The 20,912-nt window shown below is 39.1% G+C and overlaps 10 protein-coding genes across 10 annotated transcripts; 4 read left to right on the forward strand and 6 right to left on the reverse strand.

Annotated features, from left to right (window-relative positions):
- Positions 1 to 170: 170 nt before the first annotated feature.
- Positions 171 to 1,777, forward strand: JH06_2486 (oxidoreductase; the record flags this gene model as incomplete). Its single annotated transcript, XM_014671857.1, has 6 exons — positions 171 to 332; positions 365 to 452; positions 484 to 845; positions 878 to 1,015; positions 1,046 to 1,432; positions 1,463 to 1,777. The coding sequence occupies 6 exons, from the start codon at positions 171 to 173 to the stop codon at positions 1,775 to 1,777; spliced, it is 1,452 nt and encodes a 483-aa protein (XP_014527343.1).
- Positions 1,778 to 2,933: 1,156 nt separating this feature from the next.
- On the reverse strand, positions 2,934 to 4,184 carry JH06_2487 (oxalate:formate antiporter; the record flags this gene model as incomplete). The annotated part of the gene is made up of 6 exons (XM_014671858.1): positions 2,934 to 3,010; positions 3,040 to 3,373; positions 3,404 to 3,691; positions 3,722 to 3,873; positions 3,904 to 4,102; positions 4,134 to 4,184. 6 exons carry the CDS (start codon positions 4,182 to 4,184, stop codon positions 2,934 to 2,936), a joined length of 1,101 nt encoding a protein of 366 aa, XP_014527344.1.
- Positions 4,185 to 5,096: 912 nt separating this feature from the next.
- JH06_2488 (hypothetical protein) lies at positions 5,097 to 6,564 on the forward strand (the record flags this gene model as incomplete). Its single annotated transcript, XM_014671859.1, has 5 exons — positions 5,097 to 5,386; positions 5,417 to 5,557; positions 5,588 to 5,792; positions 5,821 to 6,423; positions 6,454 to 6,564. The coding sequence occupies 5 exons, from the start codon at positions 5,097 to 5,099 to the stop codon at positions 6,562 to 6,564; spliced, it is 1,350 nt and encodes a 449-aa protein (XP_014527345.1).
- On the reverse strand, positions 6,561 to 6,971 carry JH06_2489 (transcription elongation factor 1-like protein; the record flags this gene model as incomplete). Its single annotated transcript, XM_014671860.1, has 3 exons — positions 6,561 to 6,724; positions 6,756 to 6,826; positions 6,859 to 6,971. 3 exons carry the CDS (start codon positions 6,969 to 6,971, stop codon positions 6,561 to 6,563), a joined length of 348 nt encoding a protein of 115 aa, XP_014527346.1.
- A 78-nt stretch (positions 6,972 to 7,049) lies between these two features.
- JH06_2490 (hypothetical protein) lies at positions 7,050 to 8,458 on the reverse strand (the record flags this gene model as incomplete). Its single annotated transcript, XM_014671861.1, has 10 exons — positions 7,050 to 7,110; positions 7,141 to 7,206; positions 7,237 to 7,422; positions 7,453 to 7,599; positions 7,630 to 7,783; positions 7,814 to 7,924; positions 7,955 to 8,076; positions 8,107 to 8,228; positions 8,259 to 8,393; positions 8,426 to 8,458. The coding sequence occupies 10 exons, from the start codon at positions 8,456 to 8,458 to the stop codon at positions 7,050 to 7,052; spliced, it is 1,137 nt and encodes a 378-aa protein (XP_014527347.1).
- A 130-nt stretch (positions 8,459 to 8,588) lies between these two features.
- On the reverse strand, positions 8,589 to 10,306 carry JH06_2491 (hypothetical protein; the record flags this gene model as incomplete). Its single annotated transcript, XM_014671862.1, has 7 exons — positions 8,589 to 8,811; positions 8,842 to 9,043; positions 9,074 to 9,288; positions 9,321 to 9,571; positions 9,602 to 9,802; positions 9,833 to 10,238; positions 10,269 to 10,306. The coding sequence occupies 7 exons, from the start codon at positions 10,304 to 10,306 to the stop codon at positions 8,589 to 8,591; spliced, it is 1,536 nt and encodes a 511-aa protein (XP_014527348.1).
- Positions 10,307 to 10,431: 125 nt separating this feature from the next.
- JH06_2492 (hypothetical protein) lies at positions 10,432 to 15,162 on the reverse strand (the record flags this gene model as incomplete). The annotated part of the gene is given in 16 exon segments (XM_014671863.1): positions 10,432 to 10,587; positions 10,619 to 10,691; positions 10,721 to 10,818; positions 10,852 to 10,909; positions 10,940 to 11,010; positions 11,041 to 11,172; positions 11,203 to 11,289; positions 11,320 to 11,407; positions 11,438 to 11,703; positions 11,718 to 11,867; positions 11,898 to 12,012; positions 12,044 to 14,458; positions 14,489 to 14,670; positions 14,701 to 14,903; positions 14,968 to 15,042; positions 15,075 to 15,162. The coding sequence occupies 16 exon segments, from the start codon at positions 15,160 to 15,162 to the stop codon at positions 10,432 to 10,434; spliced, it is 4,257 nt and encodes a 1,418-aa protein (XP_014527349.1).
- A 2,365-nt stretch (positions 15,163 to 17,527) lies between these two features.
- On the forward strand, positions 17,528 to 18,842 carry JH06_2493 (hypothetical protein; the record flags this gene model as incomplete). Its single annotated transcript, XM_014671864.1, is given in 7 exon segments — positions 17,528 to 17,677; positions 17,708 to 17,799; positions 17,830 to 17,989; positions 18,020 to 18,109; positions 18,128 to 18,364; positions 18,436 to 18,558; positions 18,588 to 18,842. 7 exon segments carry the CDS (start codon positions 17,528 to 17,530, stop codon positions 18,840 to 18,842), a joined length of 1,107 nt encoding a protein of 368 aa, XP_014527350.1.
- Positions 18,843 to 19,274: 432 nt separating this feature from the next.
- Positions 19,275 to 19,732, forward strand: JH06_2494 (3-hydroxy-2-methylbutyryl- dehydrogenase; the record flags this gene model as incomplete). The annotated part of the gene is made up of 2 exons (XM_014671865.1): positions 19,275 to 19,426; positions 19,456 to 19,732. The coding sequence occupies 2 exons, from the start codon at positions 19,275 to 19,277 to the stop codon at positions 19,730 to 19,732; spliced, it is 429 nt and encodes a 142-aa protein (XP_014527351.1).
- Positions 19,733 to 20,562: 830 nt separating this feature from the next.
- JH06_2495 (NADH dehydrogenase) lies at positions 20,563 to 20,882 on the reverse strand (the record flags this gene model as incomplete). Its single annotated transcript, XM_014671866.1, is given in 3 exon segments — positions 20,563 to 20,667; positions 20,688 to 20,774; positions 20,790 to 20,882. The coding sequence occupies 3 exon segments, from the start codon at positions 20,880 to 20,882 to the stop codon at positions 20,563 to 20,565; spliced, it is 285 nt and encodes a 94-aa protein (XP_014527352.1).
- Positions 20,883 to 20,912: the final 30 nt, after the last annotated feature.

Genomic DNA, 20,912 nt, shown 5'->3' on the forward strand with positions numbered 1-20,912 from the left:
AAGTACAATCCCACAGCTCGTTCACAAACCGATGTCAATTCCCCTGTCTTCTTCGCAACCGAAGTCAGTCTCTGCATAGCGTCTCTTGTTGAGGAGAAAATGTATGAATACAGAAAAGTGGAATCTGTGAAATCATGGTAATTTCTGGAATCCTCTCTTTTTGAATCATTATGAACTGGAAGGGTTCATTCATCGTTGATAACTTTTCTAGTATATCTACAGAACAGAGCAGTAGCAAATCAACTCTAAGGTGTAAGCACTGTGGTTGTCCTGTGATCAATCAACCTGATAAATTACGTTTTCATCTATCATTTTGTGAGGAATATGCCAGAGTATGCCGAATTTTGTTGAAAATGAGTGATAGAATCAAAAACGGTCAACTAAAAGTACTGTCTCCCTTCCTGTAAATGCTTATCAGACTGAAGTCATCCAGAATAGTGATGAATCAATAAGTTGGATATTGATGGGATCGCTTATCCTTAGCTAAGCGCTATTTAAACATGGGAATTATCTGTAATGGCAACAATCTTCAAACTCTCTTTTATCATGTCGCTACAGGTTGTGTTTTTATCGAAGAATTAACAGTAGTGCAGAAAACAGGCAGAGCTTGTTTGTCATGTGGATCTTTTTCTCTGATTCAAACAGAATCTCTCCAAATAGGAAAGGATCTTGGGATCCTCCCTTCTCGTTGTTATTCGGAGTCAGCATTTATCTATTCGTTCATTTGTAGTATCCATACTATTTGTAGTAAAGAGAAGTCCCGTCCTAAGGGTATGGGAATGGATTTTCTCACTATTCTTACGCCTGTGAATTCTCACTATTTTATTGCTCTCGAAGCTCTTGAAGTGAGTCTAAATTTGGTCTAGTGATCGTACAGAGTGGATATCATGTACTCTGTGAGTCACCATTGTGTATTACAGAAATTGAGGCAGCCACTTTAGAAAAAGCTGCTATTGTAAAGGGCCTCGTGTTTCATGTTGCAAATCCATTGTGTTATTATGGAATGACCCGTTTAGTAGCATCTTTTCTAGAGCTTCATTTGTAGGCTCGTCAGATTGTTCAAAATTACATACTGGGAGAAATTCTGTTTATTCGAATCGAATTTTTCCAATCACAGAATCTCCTTTCTTCGTCGCATGTTGAAAACCCTTTTGAAGTGGGTCTCTCTGATTGTACAGCTGAACTAGGTATTCCTGCCTATGAACTATTACGGTTTATTGTGGAGAAACCAATCTATCGCTTAATGTCGTGCTTCGCTCAATTATCTCCAGATCGACCTCTGGATGATTCGGCCTACATTATGATGGAGCTAGAAGGTGGAGCCTATGCTTCTATGTGTCTGACCAAAACGTCCTTGAATTATGACAATCACTTTCAAATCGAAATTGAGGGTAGTAATGGTAGTTTACTATGGAGGAATGACCGTTGTGGTGTATTTCAACACTTATGGATTTATGAGTAGGAATTACAAGTTCATTTGGTCGATGAGACAGCTGAATTACTAACTGTTCACTCGGATGTGGAATATCATGGAATCCATGTCCGCGAGTTCTGTCAACAAGCAGAACAGGCTGTGGATAATCCTTCAGAAGGAATTTGTTCAATGTATGATGCCTTTTTCGATGACATTGATAAATGTTCTCAGGGTCTACAATTGGATGCGAGTAACATGAGTGTGTCAAGAGCCTTGGACAGCATGCTTTTTCTGTCTTGTTGTGTCACGAGCAACATACATCAGAGTAGTTGGGTTGAGATGGCTCGTTCGGAAGATCTTTGATTCTTTTCCCTTTTTGATGTTGTTTGTGAAATACATTTTTCTATGCAATCAATAGAATCGGTTTTAGTAGAGTGCGAAAGGATTATAGACTCGTTTCTTGATGATTCCAAGTTAGGTAAGAACATGATGAGTATCATCCTGTCTAGTCGATTTTTATGAACCAGTAAAATGGGAAGCACTTGGCTTATTTGACTATTTACAGGTTATTAAGAAACCTATGGACTTATCGACTGTTAAGGTATTCAACAAAACTTTGCAAATATCCCTTAGAGAAATCTTGTTGAGAAGAAATACAAAACTCCATTCGAATTTGCTTACGATGTAAGACTAATTTGGAAGAACTGCTTGTTATACAATGGAGTCATATTCTCTGAAATATATCTGACGTTTAGGAAGCATGCTTTGTATCAGAAGTAGCAATCAAGTATAAGCGAATCTTTGAAGATCGTTTCACACGTATGATGAACTCCTGTACTAATTACTCATTCAACTAATTCGTAGGTGTTGCCAAAATGCCGTTAAAAGTGTTGTTAGTTTGTTGATCGAATAGAGCTGCTACTGTGAATGCAAAACGAAAACTGATACGAGACGTTGCATCATTAGATATAAAACACATTTCTGTGATTGTTCAGATGGTGTGGGAGATTTGTCCTGATGCGATTACTGTATGTCCTTTATTCTTAGTTTAGTCATTCAGAAATCAACAGAGATATTTGAAGTTGATGCTGAGAGATTGACAAAGTTTGCTTATTACATGATAGCTGCGTACACAGACTCTGTAGCTTCAAGCAGTGATATTAAGATTGATGGCAATTATGAAAAACCGAAGGTTGTTGAATCAATCTCTCTGGTGGAAACACCAACCACAACTCCATCTGTCCCTACACCTATTGAAAGAGTAAGGCAATCAAGTATGGAAATTGAGATTCATTGTCATGAACAATTACCAACAGATCCTTCCGATAATAGTTCCTAATTCAATGGATAGAGCAGAAACCTTCCGATATGTATAACAACAAACAATCAAAACTGTTTCCTTTTCCTCTGTTTGTTCTTTCACATCAAGATATGACCAGTCTTTTGGAATACACGTTACAAGAATTGCTACAAAGACTAAGCAAGCTAAAGCACTAATCATCATTGCTCCTCAGGATCCTCACATTGTAATTCCTAACACACCTATTCGCTTCACCATCGTTGTAACAAAGAATGCCGAGCATAGAGACGAAAAGACTAGGTTTAATTCTCTCATTCAATCCTACTCACAGCCGTAAACACCAGTCCGTAGATAGTTCCAAAGTACTCACTTCCAAAGGATTTATCTGTGAATGTTGGGATCATAGCAAACACACCACCAATACACCAATACAAGGCACACACCCAGACCATAAACATCCATTTCCCTCCCACTTTGGTGAAGTTAAATGTTCCGATAAACACACAGAACAAACACAACATGGATCCCATGGACTTCTTGTAGCCAAATCGGTCCATCATACTACCCCAGAAAGGACGACAGAGACCATTGCACACAGACGAGATCGATCCTACTAAAACTAAGAAGAAATCATCCTCAATAAAGGATTGACCGAAAAACTAGGGATTATGAACAATCTATGAAACGACCTTATAGAAGGAAGAAACGAAAATATTCGTCATGGATGCGCACAATAAGGTGACCCAAATCTCCCAGAATTTGGATGTCTTGGCAGCTTCTTTCATTGTTAAACTCTTTTTTGTAGACTGAGTAGTGACAAGCGAAGTTTCAGTTTCACTGACAAGTTGTTTCTGCTCCTCTTCATTCGGTTCTGTGATTAACAGGATTCCGATCAACTGCATCAAAGCATAGCAGAGACCAAGAATGAGGAATACTTTTGGCATATGCTCGACAATCTCCTTTGGGAAAAATTTCTCCTAAGGCTTAGTCTGATCACTGACAACTACTTTCGTAACTCCAGTAGGATCGATTACTGGTTTCACATTCTTAGGATTGATAATGAGTGTTTCAATAAAATTGAAGATCAAAGAACCCAAACCAAATCCAAGGACAATCAGTCCATTTGCCAAGCCACGACGATTGGGCATCCACTTCATTGCTAGACATCAAATCAATAATTCTCAGTTACCAGCAGTCATTGGAGAAGAGTATGCAACTCCAACACCGACTCCAAAGAGCATTCCATAGGTTGCACAGAAAAGATAGAAATTATTAACTGTCCAATAGCCACAGAGTGTAGAAAGAGAGAGTAAAGCACAACCAGTGATCATAGCCCAACGTAGTCCCAGTACTCTTTGAACCGAACCTCCAACAATCATGCAGGTAGCCTAAGAATAACGAATACCGTATACTTCGGACTTGACCAAGAGACTGAAGAGCAAAAACCCAAGGAGACATAGATTCATCCATATTCTACAAATTACAGTGTGCAACAATCGTCACCCTTTCATTTTTTACTACATGTAGATAAGATATAACATATGTCGACAAGTTTGACGCTGTATACAACGTCCCCAGAGTAAGGTGGATAAGTATTCCTCCCACCAATGTTAAAACTGCTTTAACATGCATCAGAATAAACAATTGTGTTCCATGGAGGATATAATGGGAACATAGTTGGTATTCCCGCGGAACTTCCTAAGAATCATATAGAAAAAAGCACACAGTGGGACTTGAACCCACAATCTCTTGCTCCGTAGGCAAGCGCCTTATCCAATTAGGCTATGCGTGCTTGTTCATTTTTTCTCAAGAAGCTATATAAGAGTGGAACTTTAATTCTGTATCCATATTAAGAAAGATATGAGAGAAAGTGAAAACGAAAAGAAACTCCGAATTGCAGTTGGCAAGTGCACAAGGTTGGAAACAAAAGGAAGTGTGATGATGAAGGTTATCCAAGGAGATTGAATCTTATTTGAAAGAGGAGAAGAGCGAAACAGAACAAATTGAACAAATGAGAGAATCCAAAGCTGATGAATATGATATCAAGCAACTAGTTACAGTTAATTGATCTATGAAGTGTAGGAAAATGTACTAGCTCAAACAAAACAAATGATTCCTCGAGTGAAGAAGGACTATGACCAATCGTTGGAAGAGTTGGATGATTTGTTGGCAGTTTTAGAATCCGATGAATCTATTCAATCGAATACTATGTTTGCAAAAGCAAAAGAACTAGTGAATGAGAAGAAGTTGTCTCTTGTTTGTTTTTATGTTATTACAATGCATCCCAAATCATCGAAAAGGATAGCTTCCCAGATTTCGTTTATAGTCTATGAACAGGAAGTTTCGTTTGAATGTAACTCCCTTTGTCTTCCTCAATAACAGATGTTTCGAAGCAGATTAATTCGTTCGGTTGTATCAGCAAGTCGCATGGCTGTGAAGCCAGTCATAGCGAAATGCCCGTTGTCACTGGTTCCTGTTCGCATGTATGGCACATACAGACCGTTCAATTCCTTTGGAATGCAACAGAGATTCTTCTCAACTGATATGAGTTCTGCTGCTGATATCAAGCAGAGAATTGAAGCCTGTACATTTAATGATGCTGCAAAGGAAAAGATCATCTCGGAAGAAGCCAAGAAGAAGAATTTTGAAGCACTCCGTGCCGTGGGAGAAGAGTGATTATCTAGACTCGATATTATCCATAGATTTGTGGAGAAACCAGAGACTAAGGAACTTGGAATTTTGTGTTTTGTTCAAGCTGCCGATAATGGTGATATTCTCTCTCAGTTTGCAGTGGGAAATCTGTACATGCAGCGTTACTGGCAAGAGAAGATGAAACCTGACTTGTAGCCTCTGGTTTAGTGGTTGATTCGTAGTGATCCTCGACTTCGTGACAATTTGATGGAGAAGGCAATGTTGTGGTACGATATGGCAGCGAAGCAAGGTCATATTCCAAGCAAAGTTGGATATGCCAAGATGTGCCTGGAGGACCCAACACGAGATAACGTTCAGAAGGCTCTTACTATCTATGAAGAAGCTGATAAGGCAAATAATGTGGATGCCACCTACAATCTTGGATTCGTAAACGTCTTCTTTCATTTTGATCTAGATTTATTATGAAGGTCTGTACAATGTTCCAAAGGATCGTGTGAAGGGTTTTGGATACTTGCGCCGAGCAGCCGAATTGGGTGATATTTCGGCTTGTTATTTCCTTGGCTTCAGCTATCACAAAGGACTCTTCGAAAATGATAACCCCAATGCTCCTGTTCCCACAACGAGCAAGCCTGGTGAAGGTGGTTCCAAATTATGTGAGAAGGATATAACGAAGTGTTTGGAGTATTTAGAGAAAGCTGCTAGTGGTGGTCACACCAAAGCGCAATTGTATCTGCATCAGATGTACAAAACTGCTGATGGAGTTGAGAAGGATTTGGCGAAAGCCAAAGATTATCTGATTCGTGCAATGCGTCAGGGAGATCCAGAAGCTCTTTTTATCCGTGGAAATCAATTCTATGCTGGAGAGGATGGTGAACCTGTGGATAAGGCAAAGGCTCTCAAGTTGTTTTTGGATGCGGGTGAAAGAGGAAGTGCTGATGCTATGTGTAGTGCTGGAGCGATGATTTACAATGGTGAGGGTCAGGAAAAGGACTTGAAGAAGGCATTTGAAGTATATACGAATGCTGCTTCGTTGGGATCTCTTGCCGCTGTCAAGAATGTAGTATTGAATAAGAATGTCAATAGGTAGATCGCATCCATGTACCTTCTTGGAGAAGGCGTTGAAAAGGATCCGGAGACTGCAAAGAATCTGATGACGTTTATTGAAGCAGAAGAGAAGAAGTTGAAGGGACAGAATTAGGGTTGATTTTGTTTGTAGCAAACAATTGAATAGCCATCACTCTCATGCTCACTATCTCGTTCCACATCCTCTCCTTCTTCATCGTCTCCATATGGAGAAGCATTTACCTTTTCAAGCTCATCAATCCACCGAGCATATATATCTACTGGCGCTGTCAATACTAACGATAATTAAAAAACCAAATTCCGTACCTCCAACAGGCATCGAAAAGTGAGCTTTACAAACTGAACATTCAATACTTCCTTTGTTTATCCTTTTATCTCTATATGTTAGATAAACTACTGAACAAACTACATAGTACACTTACAACATTTGGGATAACTACACTTTGGACAATTGAAAACCACAGCGAGTTTGGCTACCGTCTTCTTAACAACTTTCTTCAGCGATTTCTTTCGTTTTCCCATTTGAAATAGTCTCAAATTGATTGAAACCAAGACTGTACAAATCGTGGGATCCCCATCAACCACTTCAACAAACATGTCTTACAAAAAGGCATTCCAATCAAAAACAACTTTAGCACGAAGCTTCTTTCCACAAGAACAGCTACTCATCACATCACTTGAATTGCCATACGTGAATGGTTCCAACAAAAAAGACCCCACTATCGAGTTACAACCACCAGGACACTTTAGTTCACCTCTACCCATGGATGGAAACAGATATTCTTACGGAGTACAACGTAACTGTTGCCGAATCCAACCACAACAATCAGCGCAGCAATTACAACCACCCTCCAAACCACGGAAATCTCCCCATTCTTTGCACCGCATTACATATTGGAGGAGAATACGTCGAATCTGCTGTCGTTGGATATTACTAAGTGGTGTTTGAACAACGTCATCAAGACAACTCATTCTACCAGTTCATCATAAACTCAACGCCTACACGCTGTCAACAGTATTCGAAGCCTCTTCCGACACATTCTCAGCAACAAACCCATCCTCTAAGGATTCGCTGGATTCTTTTATTACTGAAAGTATTCTTTTAGATAGATTAAAGTCATGGGAGTAGTCCCATCCATGAACACAAAAACTACAAATCACGTGTCTCAACAATAGATACCGATTGCGCATAATTAGAATTGTTTTACACTTCTTACAATAGAATGGACGAACAAATGATGACATCAAATTGATTATCGTTGTAGTTCCGTGAGATGAAATGTAAGATATTTGAGGGAGACACATCTCAAGTGGGTCTTCTACAGCTTCAATTTCTATTTATCAAATTGTTAATCTACACGAACCCTCGCTAAATGTATCGAAGAAAGTCTTGAAGTGGTTTGACCTGTAATCTTCTTCTGCCTGAAACTCATTTCCCTTGTGCAATCCATAAGAGAGTAATTGGGCGTTAAAACCTGATCATGAAGTGTGAATGACAATTGAACCAGAATTCAATTCCACGCGACAAACATTTCTAATACACCCAACAGCATCATCATATGTATAATCTAACTGACTAATCAAGTAAGCGATAATCACTGCTGGTGACCGAGAATAACCCTGACGACTATGTATCAGAAACCCTTCATATCCAAACCAATGAACAAGGATATTTCCTTCCGAAATGGCTAAAGAGATAAAGAGGTTTGTCACTGGAGTAATCGATAAAATGTCTGATTCAGCATTATCATTAATAAGAATCCGTAGAATTTTAAAGGACTACAAAACATAGCAGAATCAGAAATCTACGCTAGAATAGTTTCTATTCACCCCTCCTAAATTCAAAATGTGAGTAATTCCTTCGTTCTTAAGCACATTCTCATCACCAGCTGGAAAAGAAGAACTTATGTAGATATGGTCACAGACTTTTATCAGACCAGGATCCTAGGACTCATTTTCAAGTGATAACTAGTCACATCACACTGGAGAGTTGGTCTCCTTTTCAACATTTAATTTTGATATCCTCGCAATCAGTAGAGACGATTTTGGGATCTCCTTTCCTTTGAGGATTGAGTTGGATTGACAGGGAGTTATGGGTCGGTTGGTTGAACCCGCGGTTTTCTAACAAACATAATCTCATCAAAGAATCTGCATATTCTTAATGACGTAAGTGATTAAAGGAAGTAGAGAGGATGCATGTTCAGAATCACTCGTATATGGATTCACAGGATTGTATAATTCATCCTTTCTCTGGATAACACCGAAGAGAGCATTCGCACGTGTTAACCGCATTAATAACTCATTGCTACGGAAGACACTCATGATCAAACCACTAATCTTTGCTTCGTCTCTTAAATGACCCCTAGCTCTCAACCACTCCAATCAATTATACTTGTAAGTATCAATACGTGTAATATACAAACCGCAAATTAGCTCGAGAATAGGAAGAGGATCAGGCAATGTCACATACATGATTGTTGTCACATCTGGAACAAGGAACGAACGGAAGTATGCTCCCACAGTGACCAAAACGATGATATATAAACCAGTAATCGAAGCCGAACCCAAGGATGAGATGCTACTTGCCAAAAGTTCTACAGATTATTTCAATTCCATTAATCAACGGGACAATTGCGTTTCATTGATCACCCAGAAATCGACACCATTCTCAAACACAGGATTGTCAGGATTATCACTTGATACGACCCAATAGTACTGTGTAGAGAAAGCCTCTGAATAAGCAGTCTTCAAACTCAGTTGTAGACTATTGTAACGACTCTCATCTGTATCGAAGTTCGTGGGCTCTGTTGCATCATTCAGATAGTACAGACGAGAATACCTACAAATTATGGAATTCCAAAAATCCCCCACAAATTCGGGAATGTGATGGTATCTTGATTGAGATCAAAGGTTGGTGAGGTGAAGTTGAGCATTCGCAACAAGGCATCACACTGGTTCTGTTTGAATGTCTCTGAGATAGTGTTCCGTACAGTCTCCGATCCCTCAGGGAGATTTCGAGTAAGACCCACATTAACCTGAAGTTCAACATTGGTACAGTTCTCTTCAACAACAGAAACGATGCGATCAACATACTCCTCCAGAATCGTCCAGGGCTGATTGGACTATAGATCAGTCAGAATGACAATACGTACAATTGATGGAATAGTAACCTTCTGAGCCTCTGTAGCCCACTTCGGAAGCAAGACAGTCTTTCCTGAAGATTCTATGGATAACGAGAGAGAGAAGAATCGACCTCTGAACATGGTCTGCCATACAGCATATTCACTTCGACTAACATCTGTTATCTTTCCACTATTAGTAGATGAATAGATATGAAGTGGTTCTCCAGCCACCTAAACTGAATTCGATCCTTCGTATCATACCATCAAATTCACTTCAAGAGATGTTCCTGTTACTGGATTTGATACCAAAGCAGATGAATCAGATGAGAACAACATTAATGGAAGTAGAAGTAACAGCACAATCAGAATAAGCATACTGAAACCCCACATCATCTTCTCCATTAGTGATCTACCTTCACCTCGATTCCTTTCAGTGTCCTTTTGACTATTCAAGGCCTTATACTTTCCAACGAACATGGTATTACGAATCTCTTCAATTCGCATATAGTTCCACAAATCACATGATGTGTCAGTAACAGACCAATCAATGAGACAGTTCAATTCATATAAGAATGGAATCATTCGATAAACCATGTTAATCATATAAGGCTTCATACTAAACTCCATTGCCACCACCTTCTCAATATACTGATCCTTAGTTGGATAGCTAGGATAAGAGGAAACAATTCATATCTACCCTGAACGAATCTGAAGAACTGAGACCCATAAATACATCATCATGAAGAGATAGAAGAAGATAAGATAACCATTCTTAAGGAAATGTGTTTGTGTTTGACTAGGAACAATTATGAAACAGTAGATATGAAGAAGTATTGAGAATATGAGATGAAGATAATACTTCACACGAAGCATTCGCTAGGACTAACGTAGAATGATGAAGAAGATACACGAACGAAGAAGATTCTCTCCAATACAATATCGATCACAATCACACACATCCAGGCTACAGTTCCTGATTGAATTGTACCGCTAGTTACAGTCTTTGAGAAAGCATACTATCCTATAAAACTCATTCATCATTCCAACATTCATTTTGGTCATATCACCATAGAATAAGAACACATATATTAAAATGACTCCTTGAATGATAAGTGTTGGCCTACACTGAATTATTCTTCATATTCTTACACATAGTAGTCATGACCAAATTTAAAAGGATGGGTTGTAGCAGTAGGATCTCGAAGTAGATATGAATCCGGGAACATGGTACATAAGAAGTCCTGATACTAGCAAATAAGCATAAACAAGAAATACCATACCCAAGAAGGATAACGACGGAATCGTAAGATTGCTGGATCTGTTTCTTTGTGAATCAGACTAAGAATGACACAGAAGAGAATGATTCACTCTTTCACAGGCATATGAGGATTCGCAATAACATCTTCCGTCTCTTCTGTTTCTTCTGCTGGTTGCTCTTTCTGCAACTTAGATCTTAACAGAATACATACTTTGGCTTCTTCTAATAGAAGAGATTCAGCTGATTGTTTATCTAATGAGAATGCTCGAAGTCTCACTTGGAAGAATACAAAGACAAGTAACAGAAGTAAGTCCCAAATGATGCTACTGAAGATTGGAGGATCCTATGCATTACTAATCATTCAATTATTCACATATTCACTGTCAGTTTTGAAGAAACCAATAATATGAAGCCACTGGAAGGAATTTGGTACATAGTCCGTCTCAGGCTTCTCATGTACCTAGCAATTATTCAATTCATAAGAATCAACCAGACCACTAAACTTCCATACACCATCTGTCAAATACTGACTAACGAAACTAGTTTGGATTAGGAACTTGACAATAATCACAGCTGTTCTAGAGATAACATGAAAAGAAGAAACTCACAAGACAACAGAACTAATCCAGTAGAAGGTGTACGGAATATGAAGAGGGAACAAGGCAGCATAACAGAGATAGAAACACATTAGAACCACATTAAAGATATCACCTCGTAAGATCATGAACAATACAAGAAGAAGAGTTAAGAGCTTCTGAAGACTTTGGAAATTACGCCATTTCTGAGAGAACTGAATGGTAGGTCGTTTAAACATCTTTAGAACCTTCTTAGCTCGAGATTTTGCTTCAGGTGAGATTTCATCAGAATCAAGCTCCTATCATGAATTACTACTCCAAATCGTACCTCAGTATCAGTATACACAGTAAGAGGAAGAATCATATTGAACCATTCAATCAGCTGATACAAATTCGATCCCTTCTCATGATTGGCTGAACGGAATATATACAAATAATCCTGTTTCAAGTGATCCCATTGAATCTAATCATAAGAAGAAGCATTCATTATAACAATCAAACGAATGTAACTACGATCAGGATTCTCTTTATCAGGGAAGTAACGAGCATTAACAACATAGCACAGATCATACCTTCCAAGTTCTTTAGATTTCTTCCGTAGGAGAATTCTATACATGAAAGATATGAATCAAAGCATACTCTCGAGTCTGAGTATTCAATAGCATATCACAGTTCTCAAGCTCTTTCATCTCAGAGTTTGTAACAGGAATGAAATTCAGTTTTTGCTTAGGTTCAGGAGACTTCTTTCCATAACTCAGTGACTTGGTTCCACTACCAAACTCTTTCACACGTTCCTCATGAATTGAATACTCCAACTCATCCAAATCAATCTCAGGCTCTGTGTAGTGGAATGTCTCAATACGTTGCATTTGAGCAGGACTATCATACACGAATTTACTGATCTTCACACGAACCTTAGACCAGAGATAAGTATCCACATTCTGTGTAGGAGGAGTACGAATGGCATTTGGGGTTGTAGCAACAGAAGTTCGACCTTGTACAAACAGACAGCATACATTAAAGTGATATGAACAGTTCGGCTTCAGCTGTGTCACATCAATTGTTACTTGATGATCCACAATCATCTCATTGGGATACAGAATCTCTTCATCCACATGCTTCATGTTTGGAACATCGTCATTCCTCTCCTTCCGAATACCAACAATGAAACCTGTGATTGTCTCCTCAATAGGCCAAGTCTGTTCGTTTACACGGACTACGAGACGAGCTGAATAAGGACCAGTAACTTCAACCGATTCAATTGTAGGAGGAAGAACAAATCGATCATCCTTAGCGGCATAGAGCTGACTATCCACGAAGAGAACCTTATTCAGAATGATACACAATTGATTGTAAAGCAACGAAGTGATGGTTGTGACCTCTTTCTCACGCAAAACCAATCGTTTCTTCCAAATACTCATCAAATTCTTGTTGTTAACAGCAGCTTGAAGGAGTGATTTCACATCATGACGATTCACAGTACTGTATATCTCGCTCGTTTGAATGAGATACCCGATATTCACAATGATGTTGATAATGACAATACTCAGAATACCTCCTTCTATCACATAGGGTCCTGGACATTCCGTAAGTCCTTCTTCAGCTATCGTAGTGTTGAGTGAACAAGTGGGATTACCAACATAGGAACGATATACCGTCTTACTGAGACCAATGAGTTGCATCCAGGGAATACAAGTACCATCCAGTTGACATGAAGCAGGTTCTGGGAAGAAAGGAAGTTGATAAGCCACAATGATAGCAAGGTGAAGGAAAGCATACCACTTGACAAACCGAATGGCTTTACTGTCCACTTGTTTAATAGCTCCTGGATGGAAGAGGAAATACAGTGAATAGATGAGATAAACACTACTTAACAGATTGGTATTGGTAACAGATGCAAGGAAGATAATCACAAGAGTAATATTATGAAGCTGTAACGTAAACCAGGATCGAATTCCATCCATCAATGAAGGACGTTCTGGTTCATGGGAGGTCTCATGATCTTCAGGATCCATTTGAACCATTTCCACTTCCTTTGGTTCAGTTTCAGATATCTCTGTAGCCTCCTTCATCTCACGAGCAAGTTGAGCTTGAATAACCAAGCAGAACATGGTTATGGTATTAGGAATCATATAAACAGATGAGATGTTGGCAATCATCAAATAATTCCTCACTTGATCATTCAATGTACCCATTTCTAACCATTCAGTCAAGAGAGTCTTATTCGGCACAATATACAAACCATATTCTAAGAAGAGAAGGATTGCTAAGAATACTGCAATGAATGGAGCAGCACAATATGATTTAAGGTTTGCTGTAAGAGGAATAATCAACAAGACATTAAGAAGAGAATTGAAGTTATCTGTTCCACAAGCCACAGTCATCATTCCAATGTTTATCAAACGAATGATGTCCAACAAATTGTGATTACAGAATGAGATCACCTCATATACAAACAATAACCAATTCTTCTTTACACGTAACCAAAATATATGCTTTGTTGGGACATTATGATTTTCTATGTATTTCTGGAATACACGGAATAACCACCAATTTCTAATTGATGTATGAATGGTCTTTGGCTCTTCTTTCGGAGTAGGAGTATCCAATGTATCACTCTCAGAATTCTCTTCACTCGATTCTTCCTCCGAACTCTCATCACTTGCAATAGGCACAGGAGTCATTTCACAAGCACTAATATCATCCTCAATAGCTTGAGTATACTGAAGATACTGATGACGCATGATAAATGTGCTTAGACGATATACTTCGTCATAACTATTATCAACTCGAACACGACAATGAGCTTCCAATGTCTTCTCTTCCTCTGTCTTTGGTCGTTTATTCTCTTTCTCCTCAATACTTCGTAATCTCTCCACAGTTCGTTCTCCAGCTTTATCAACACTATGATTGGCTGCACAAATAGCAACCACTAGGAAGTAGTAGAAGATTGCACGGAAGCATCCAGTAGTAAAATCCAAATAGTCACGCGATCCAAACGTAGGATATACAGAAGGCAAAGTTCGAGGAACATATTTCTTCATTCCCGTGATTCTAAAAATGATGAACAGAATTCATAACAACGTCAGAACGATAGTCTCAGTAGTATTAGCAACAAGTTTCACTCCATTCTCAGACACAATGTTATCATTCCATGAGAACTGGGCAATAAATCGAGCCAGAATGAAGATTGAAGCAGGAATGACATACCATTTGTAAATATTACGCCAACGAGGTTGACTACGGATTGATACAAATGAACTGATCTAAATATGAAGGAATACCAAGAAGAATACCAAGAAGAAGATGTACAAAACATAAGACATAACGTCCTCTTCAATGAAGCTTATCAGTACAACCACAATGAAGAGTAATTTGGGGAAATGATTATAGAAGAAGAGTTTTGTTAAGGACCAATTTGTTAACCATTTCTGATCCTCTTCAGGAGTTGTTGTATCATTCTTTTCTACTTCTTCTTTATCAGCTTGTACTTCTCGTTCTAATGAATCTCTCTTCTATAGAATAAGGAAATGCATGCAAATGAACATGAATATAAGAAATACGTGAAACTCCGATCATAATGCGAATGAAGAATCGTAGAAGATAGAAAAAAACATCACCATCAGACACAGCAGATACTACAGATTAGAGAATAAGATAAAAATGAAACCAATATCAGTAGACTCAAAAAGACCTAATTCAATAGGAGACAGTGTACCAATGAATCCAGTTAGTGTTGGTTTGAATACATCAAACATACAGAGATATCTAATAATAATCCAATAATAATGGAAATACGAATAAACGAACAATAATGCTTCAACTATCACAGATATGTACCATAATAGGATGGATTCATTGGATAACACATGATGAGATACAATGATACACAATATGAATAATGATAAGGCTGTCATATAGGTTGGAATATTACTACAAACAGTAGCATAATAGAGAACGTAGAATATCCAAATACTGTTCTTCTATCAAATGATAAGAATGATTGAATGAATACCCATAGTCTCAGTCCACCTTTCTTCGATTCAATAGTTCTTCTATCAATAAGCTTCATAACAATCATTCTACTTCTGATCCTCTATCTTGTCGAATATTAACGTGAGATAATTGAAGCCGGCTAATGCCATAATCACTCCATTCACAATTGAATAGAAGTTGTATACATTTACTGGCTCAATGGTATCCGTAGAATAACCTCCTCGTAAGCCAAATAGTTCAAATATATCACTATGAGTATCTTCCTAAAATATGAGAGATTTGTGGAATTCCAAATACAGGGAATAATAAACTAACACCAATTTTAATCACTGATATGATTGAAGAATACCAAACTTGGAAATTCCAAATATTCGCGAAATTTGAGAACACAAAGAGGAAGAGAAGGATTCCCATAGTCAAATCAGGTGAGATCAAACAAGTGAGAACACAAGCAATCAGGAAAAGTAGACGAATGACATGATAAGTTCGTGAAGGAGATGGAACACGAAGATAACGAGGATAGCAGCATTTCTTCTTATCAAGGTTACGACTCATCTGGAAATGAATCATGACTCTCATGATATACCATTGCAAACCATCCCATGAAGAATAGGAAACAATAAATGAACCAGTTCACATTCTTGAAATCAATAAGACCACCTAAGATGAAATAATAGACCCGAATATTGGATTTCAAAAATTCTGATACTCCCGCGGAAAAGATATAATAGACGATACCGATAAGAAGGACATAGCTAAAGGAAAGAGAAGAAAGAATGCTTACATAATCAAAAGATTCTGTGTCCATCGCTTTGGAGAAATGACCACAGCATCCTCTATCTTACGAGCCGAAACAAGAACCATATTAACTGTTGAGATGAGAAGAAGAATCATAGTAAGAATGGAAGGATACATAAAGATCCAAATGATGATCATGACATTCTGAACAAAGATACCCACAGGACTATTAACAAAATGATAGAGGCTAGAACTCAAGAAAGATAAGCAACAGTACAAGACTTTGATGATTCGCACACGATTCTCGAAATTGGCTTGGGCTTTCGATTTCACACTATTATGGTTAACTGTCTTCACTTTCAGTTCAGAAGGAACCAAAAGAAGAGTAGCATAAGCAGCTATAAGAACGAGTTTAGCCCAAATGAATTTGGATGAGGATAAGGAGTCACCCAATGTAATATCTGTGATATAATGACACCAGAATCGAGAAGAAGACCAAATGAGATAATCTAATATCAACCACACACAGTAGAGGGTCTTCTGAGAAGGAGATAGAAGAGTATGAGAATCCTCAGAAGACAGAGACCACTTCGCAAAGAGGAAGGTGAAACAGATCACCTGAATGAAATGATAAACTGAATGACCCAAAAGGAACGAAATTACCATGAGAATCAGCGGTACTACGATATGACAACGAATTGGTTTAGGCTCTTCCTCTGAAGACTATAGATTAATAAAGAGATATAATTCCTACAAGGAATTTCGTTGCCAAACGGAGAATGAGGAGGACAAAGGAAACCACAATGACAACTATATCAACTGCAATTACACCTCCAATAGATTCTCCTTCGGCTAAGGGATAAATTCCGAGATCAACGGGAAGCTAGAAATCATCACCTTCCACCAAGAATCGTACTTCCTTTCCATTCGCATTAACAACTATAGACAGCACCAGATGGGCAACGCTGGAGATGATAGAAAGTAGTGGGGCAACAATAGAAAAAGAACGAGCATAACTAGAGATTGAACGAATCAAAATGAAAATAGATATGGACGTAATTATACTAAATACGGATCCATCACTTCCTGTGGCCCACAACAGAAAGATTCCATACAGACCAGAAACAATAGGTAGTACTCTATGGTTGACTCCATTCTACTTACTACCCACAGTGACATGTCCTAAAACTGGTTTTCTGTACTAACACGACAACCGTCTGATTCCCGCGGGAATCAACATATCGTACTGATGATGGGATTAACAAGGGATGGACTCCAATCGATGTGTTCCGACTCAACGATGTAACAAAAGCAAAAACAGAAAACCTGAGCATTTTCCTGGAAAGTTCTCCGCCTTTATTCATTCCCTATCTTATTGAAACTATCATTATGGACTATCAAAGTATTTGGGAGGACTGTATCTACAAGATGGAGGATCTGGGATGCTCTATCGACGAGTTGTCCGCAACTGAATTGCCTAAGTTGCCTCTAGGTCAGGATTGTTGTGTTGGACCAATCATTCTATCGGTTATGAATGATGTAGTAGATTTAGAAGGGAGTAATGAATAGATCCAAAGTCTGGAAAACCGTCTTGCAGGCGACCATCTAATGTGTGTTGAATACTCATTGGATGATTATCTTCCTTTTGCATATCAAAGAGGGTTTGAGTCTTAGGACCTGTTGAGACATAGATTTCTGAAGTATGGGGACGACGAAATGCTGAATACACTGATGGCAATCGTATTTCTGTTAGAGGAGTTGCAGATGAACCGAATTCTGTTTTATCGTCGTAGTCATGCTAAGCAGAGTATTTTGTCTCCAAATCGGAATGTTGAAGGATTGAAACAGCGAGTGGGTGAAAAGGAGTTCGATGATGGTTAGGTGAATGATTTGGCGATCAGCGTTACAGGATCAACAACGACGGAATCTGCTATTCATGATATCTATTCGTTCTGTGAAGTAATGCAATGGGTTGTGTCATTAGTTTAGCGTTTTAACCCTCATTTGCTGGATCGCTCAGTCTACTCTGCAGAGGACATTGAAAAACTGGCAAAATACAACCAGTTTTGTGATTCGCTCTATCACAATAAGAAGATTATGATGGTTCAGCGTCTCGATGTTACGATCCAGAGTCTGTTGTGGAACCAGCCCCAGAAGTTCGATACAACGAAGATTGGAGAACTGCGGAACGAAATTGACATCACTCACGTTTTTTCGGTGGATACAGTATTTGATTCTAGAAGGAGCGTAAGAGTGAAATCCCTTCTTTAGAATAGTTGTTAAATCGTGTTTTCAAGGTTAGCACGGCAGCTTACAAGAATAAGGGCAGTTTCAGAAACACTCGAATCGCTGCAGTTCCAGATCGAGGTGGTCGTGTGACAGATGACACAGTATCAGTAGAACCTGTCCCAAAGTCGACGGTAGAGTTGAGTGGAGGTGTTGAACCTAGAACAAACGTCTTTATGATCCAAAACAATATGAGGCTTCAGTGAAGACAGGGAAGGTGGAAGTCACTTCTGAGAAGAATGATAGTGTACAATCTCCCCCCGAATTCAGTGAAGTTCAGAAGGTTCTAACTGTTTTTGGATCGGAAATGAAAAGTGACAATGTTGTTAAAGCCTCCAATTCCCGAAAGAAAGTATGTTGGGACTATCGTAAAGGTTATTGTAAGTATGGAGATAAGTGTAAATATTCACATGACTAACTGGATTTGTTTCTTGTCAATTGAAACGAAGATGAAGGATAGGTGTCACTATCTATTTTCAATGCAGTCACTAACCAGAATTGCTCTTATTACAGGAGCTGCTTCCGGATTCGGAACTGCCACAGCGCGATTACTCGCCTCTCATGGAATCAAAGTAGCCTGCTGTGATCGATCTTTCATTCACAAATCACCAAGTTCGGATTTGGTGGATTCTATTCAGGGAGAGGGGAATACCCTCTTCTGTGGGATGGATACTCTTAACCCTAATGACGTTTGGCTAGTGTAGAATGATTATTTAAAGGTCGAAAATGTACTTGATACAATTCAAGCAGCATATGGCCAAGCTCCCACCATTCTGGTGAATACAGAGCATTCAGTAGCAGGAGAAGAAGTAACTAGTCTATAATCCATCTAACGTAGATTCTTGGAAAAATGCGTAACCCCCATTCGCTTGAGTCTTTTAGAGAAGTCATTGACCGCAATGTAGTTGGAGACTTCAACCTTGTTCGTCTAGCAGTCCGACGAATGACTGAAAATCCACGCTCCGTAGATGGGGAGAGAGGAGTGATTATCAACACATCTAGGTTTGCCAATTTCATTTCTTAACACATAGTATGGCTGCAGTCGATGGATCGGGAGCAATGATTGCCTACTCAACGGCGATGGCGGCAATTTCTGGAATGACCCTTCCGCTTGCTCGATCTCTTGGCCGCTATGGAATACGTTGTGTTTGTATTCAACCAGGGTTATTCAATACCTCCGAGATGAAAGAATACGAAGATACGGTCAACCTCCTCACAAGGATGACTCCATTCCCAAGACGACTTGGAGATCCTGAAGAATTTGCCAGTCTTGTAGAAGTAAGCATTACTATCTTCATATTCCTGTAGACTGTCATTTTGAATCCAATGTTGAATGGCTGCAATATCCGTCTGGATGGAGGAATCCGGTCATAAAAGTGTTTGTTGTTACCACTGACTTTTTGTCTTCTGGGTACATGGAGAGCTCTGAAGACGCATACAAGTCGGAGTGCTTTTCAACAGGAGACTCTCCTCTTTGGTGTGAATCCCGAATGAAGGTAAGAAAGGATTTATTTTCCAAGGTAACAACTTATCGAGGCTCTAAGAATCATCCCCAATCGTTTGATTCGAGCCTTACTGAAGAGGATGGTCAATGGGAAGGAGAATCATCATCGCCGCCTCCTCCAAGTGGGACTTTTTCTCCTTTAACTCCTTCCGTATCGAAAGAGTTGAACAGTCCGTTAGTCTTGGATGGAGATAGTTTGTTCACTGGATCCCTTTCTCCAGATGTGAAAGAAAGGCCCTTTTCGTTAGTTAGTGAACGTGGAAAGAGTCCACCTTCATCAATTGGTTATGCAAGAGGACAGAGTACAGTTTCTGGATTTGAGTCCTCTGCGAGAGTTAGATTATCTCCTCTAAGAAGGAATGGAAATAGTTCGTTTTCGTGTACAATTTGGGAAAAGAAGGTTACTCGTTCCATTCCACACGTCCCTGATTCGAGAACTCAAGTTCACGATTCTCAGTGTTCACTTCAGGTTGACTCCACATCGACACTGCAAGATAACAAGAATTGTATCAATTGTATCACGTTAAATGATGTGGAACAAGTCGTCTCATTTGTGATGGACCGAATTCTCTTCTTTGTTTCTTCTAAGTAACATTGTAAACAATACTGTATCATATAAATGCGATCTGTTGCTTTAATGCTTCTTGGAAACCTCAGCAAGCCAAGCCTCCTTCTCTTCCTTGGCCTCTTTCTTTTCCTTTATCTGAGTGGCCACTTCCACCATATTAGCACGATCCTTCTACACACTCACCCAAATACGATAATCCCGACTTCCTTTCGGTGATGGAGACACTCCACATAATCTTCCTTCAATAGATCACACTTGTACGGATTATCCGTCTGCATCTACAACAGTAACACGATTTCCTCAGGCCAAACCATGCACCTCTCAAAATTCATCCAGAACTGATAACATCTTCCCTCCGTTCCATGGGAACCGTAACCACTAGACATATTGTTGAATTGATGAGATTTGGGAATGAG

Source organism: Blastocystis sp. subtype 4 (genome assembly GCF_000743755.1).
Source record: "Blastocystis sp. subtype 4 strain WR1 chromosome Unknown seqid_0129, whole genome shotgun sequence".
Classification (NCBI taxonomy): Eukaryota; class Bigyra; order Opalinata; family Blastocystidae; genus Blastocystis; species Blastocystis sp. subtype 4.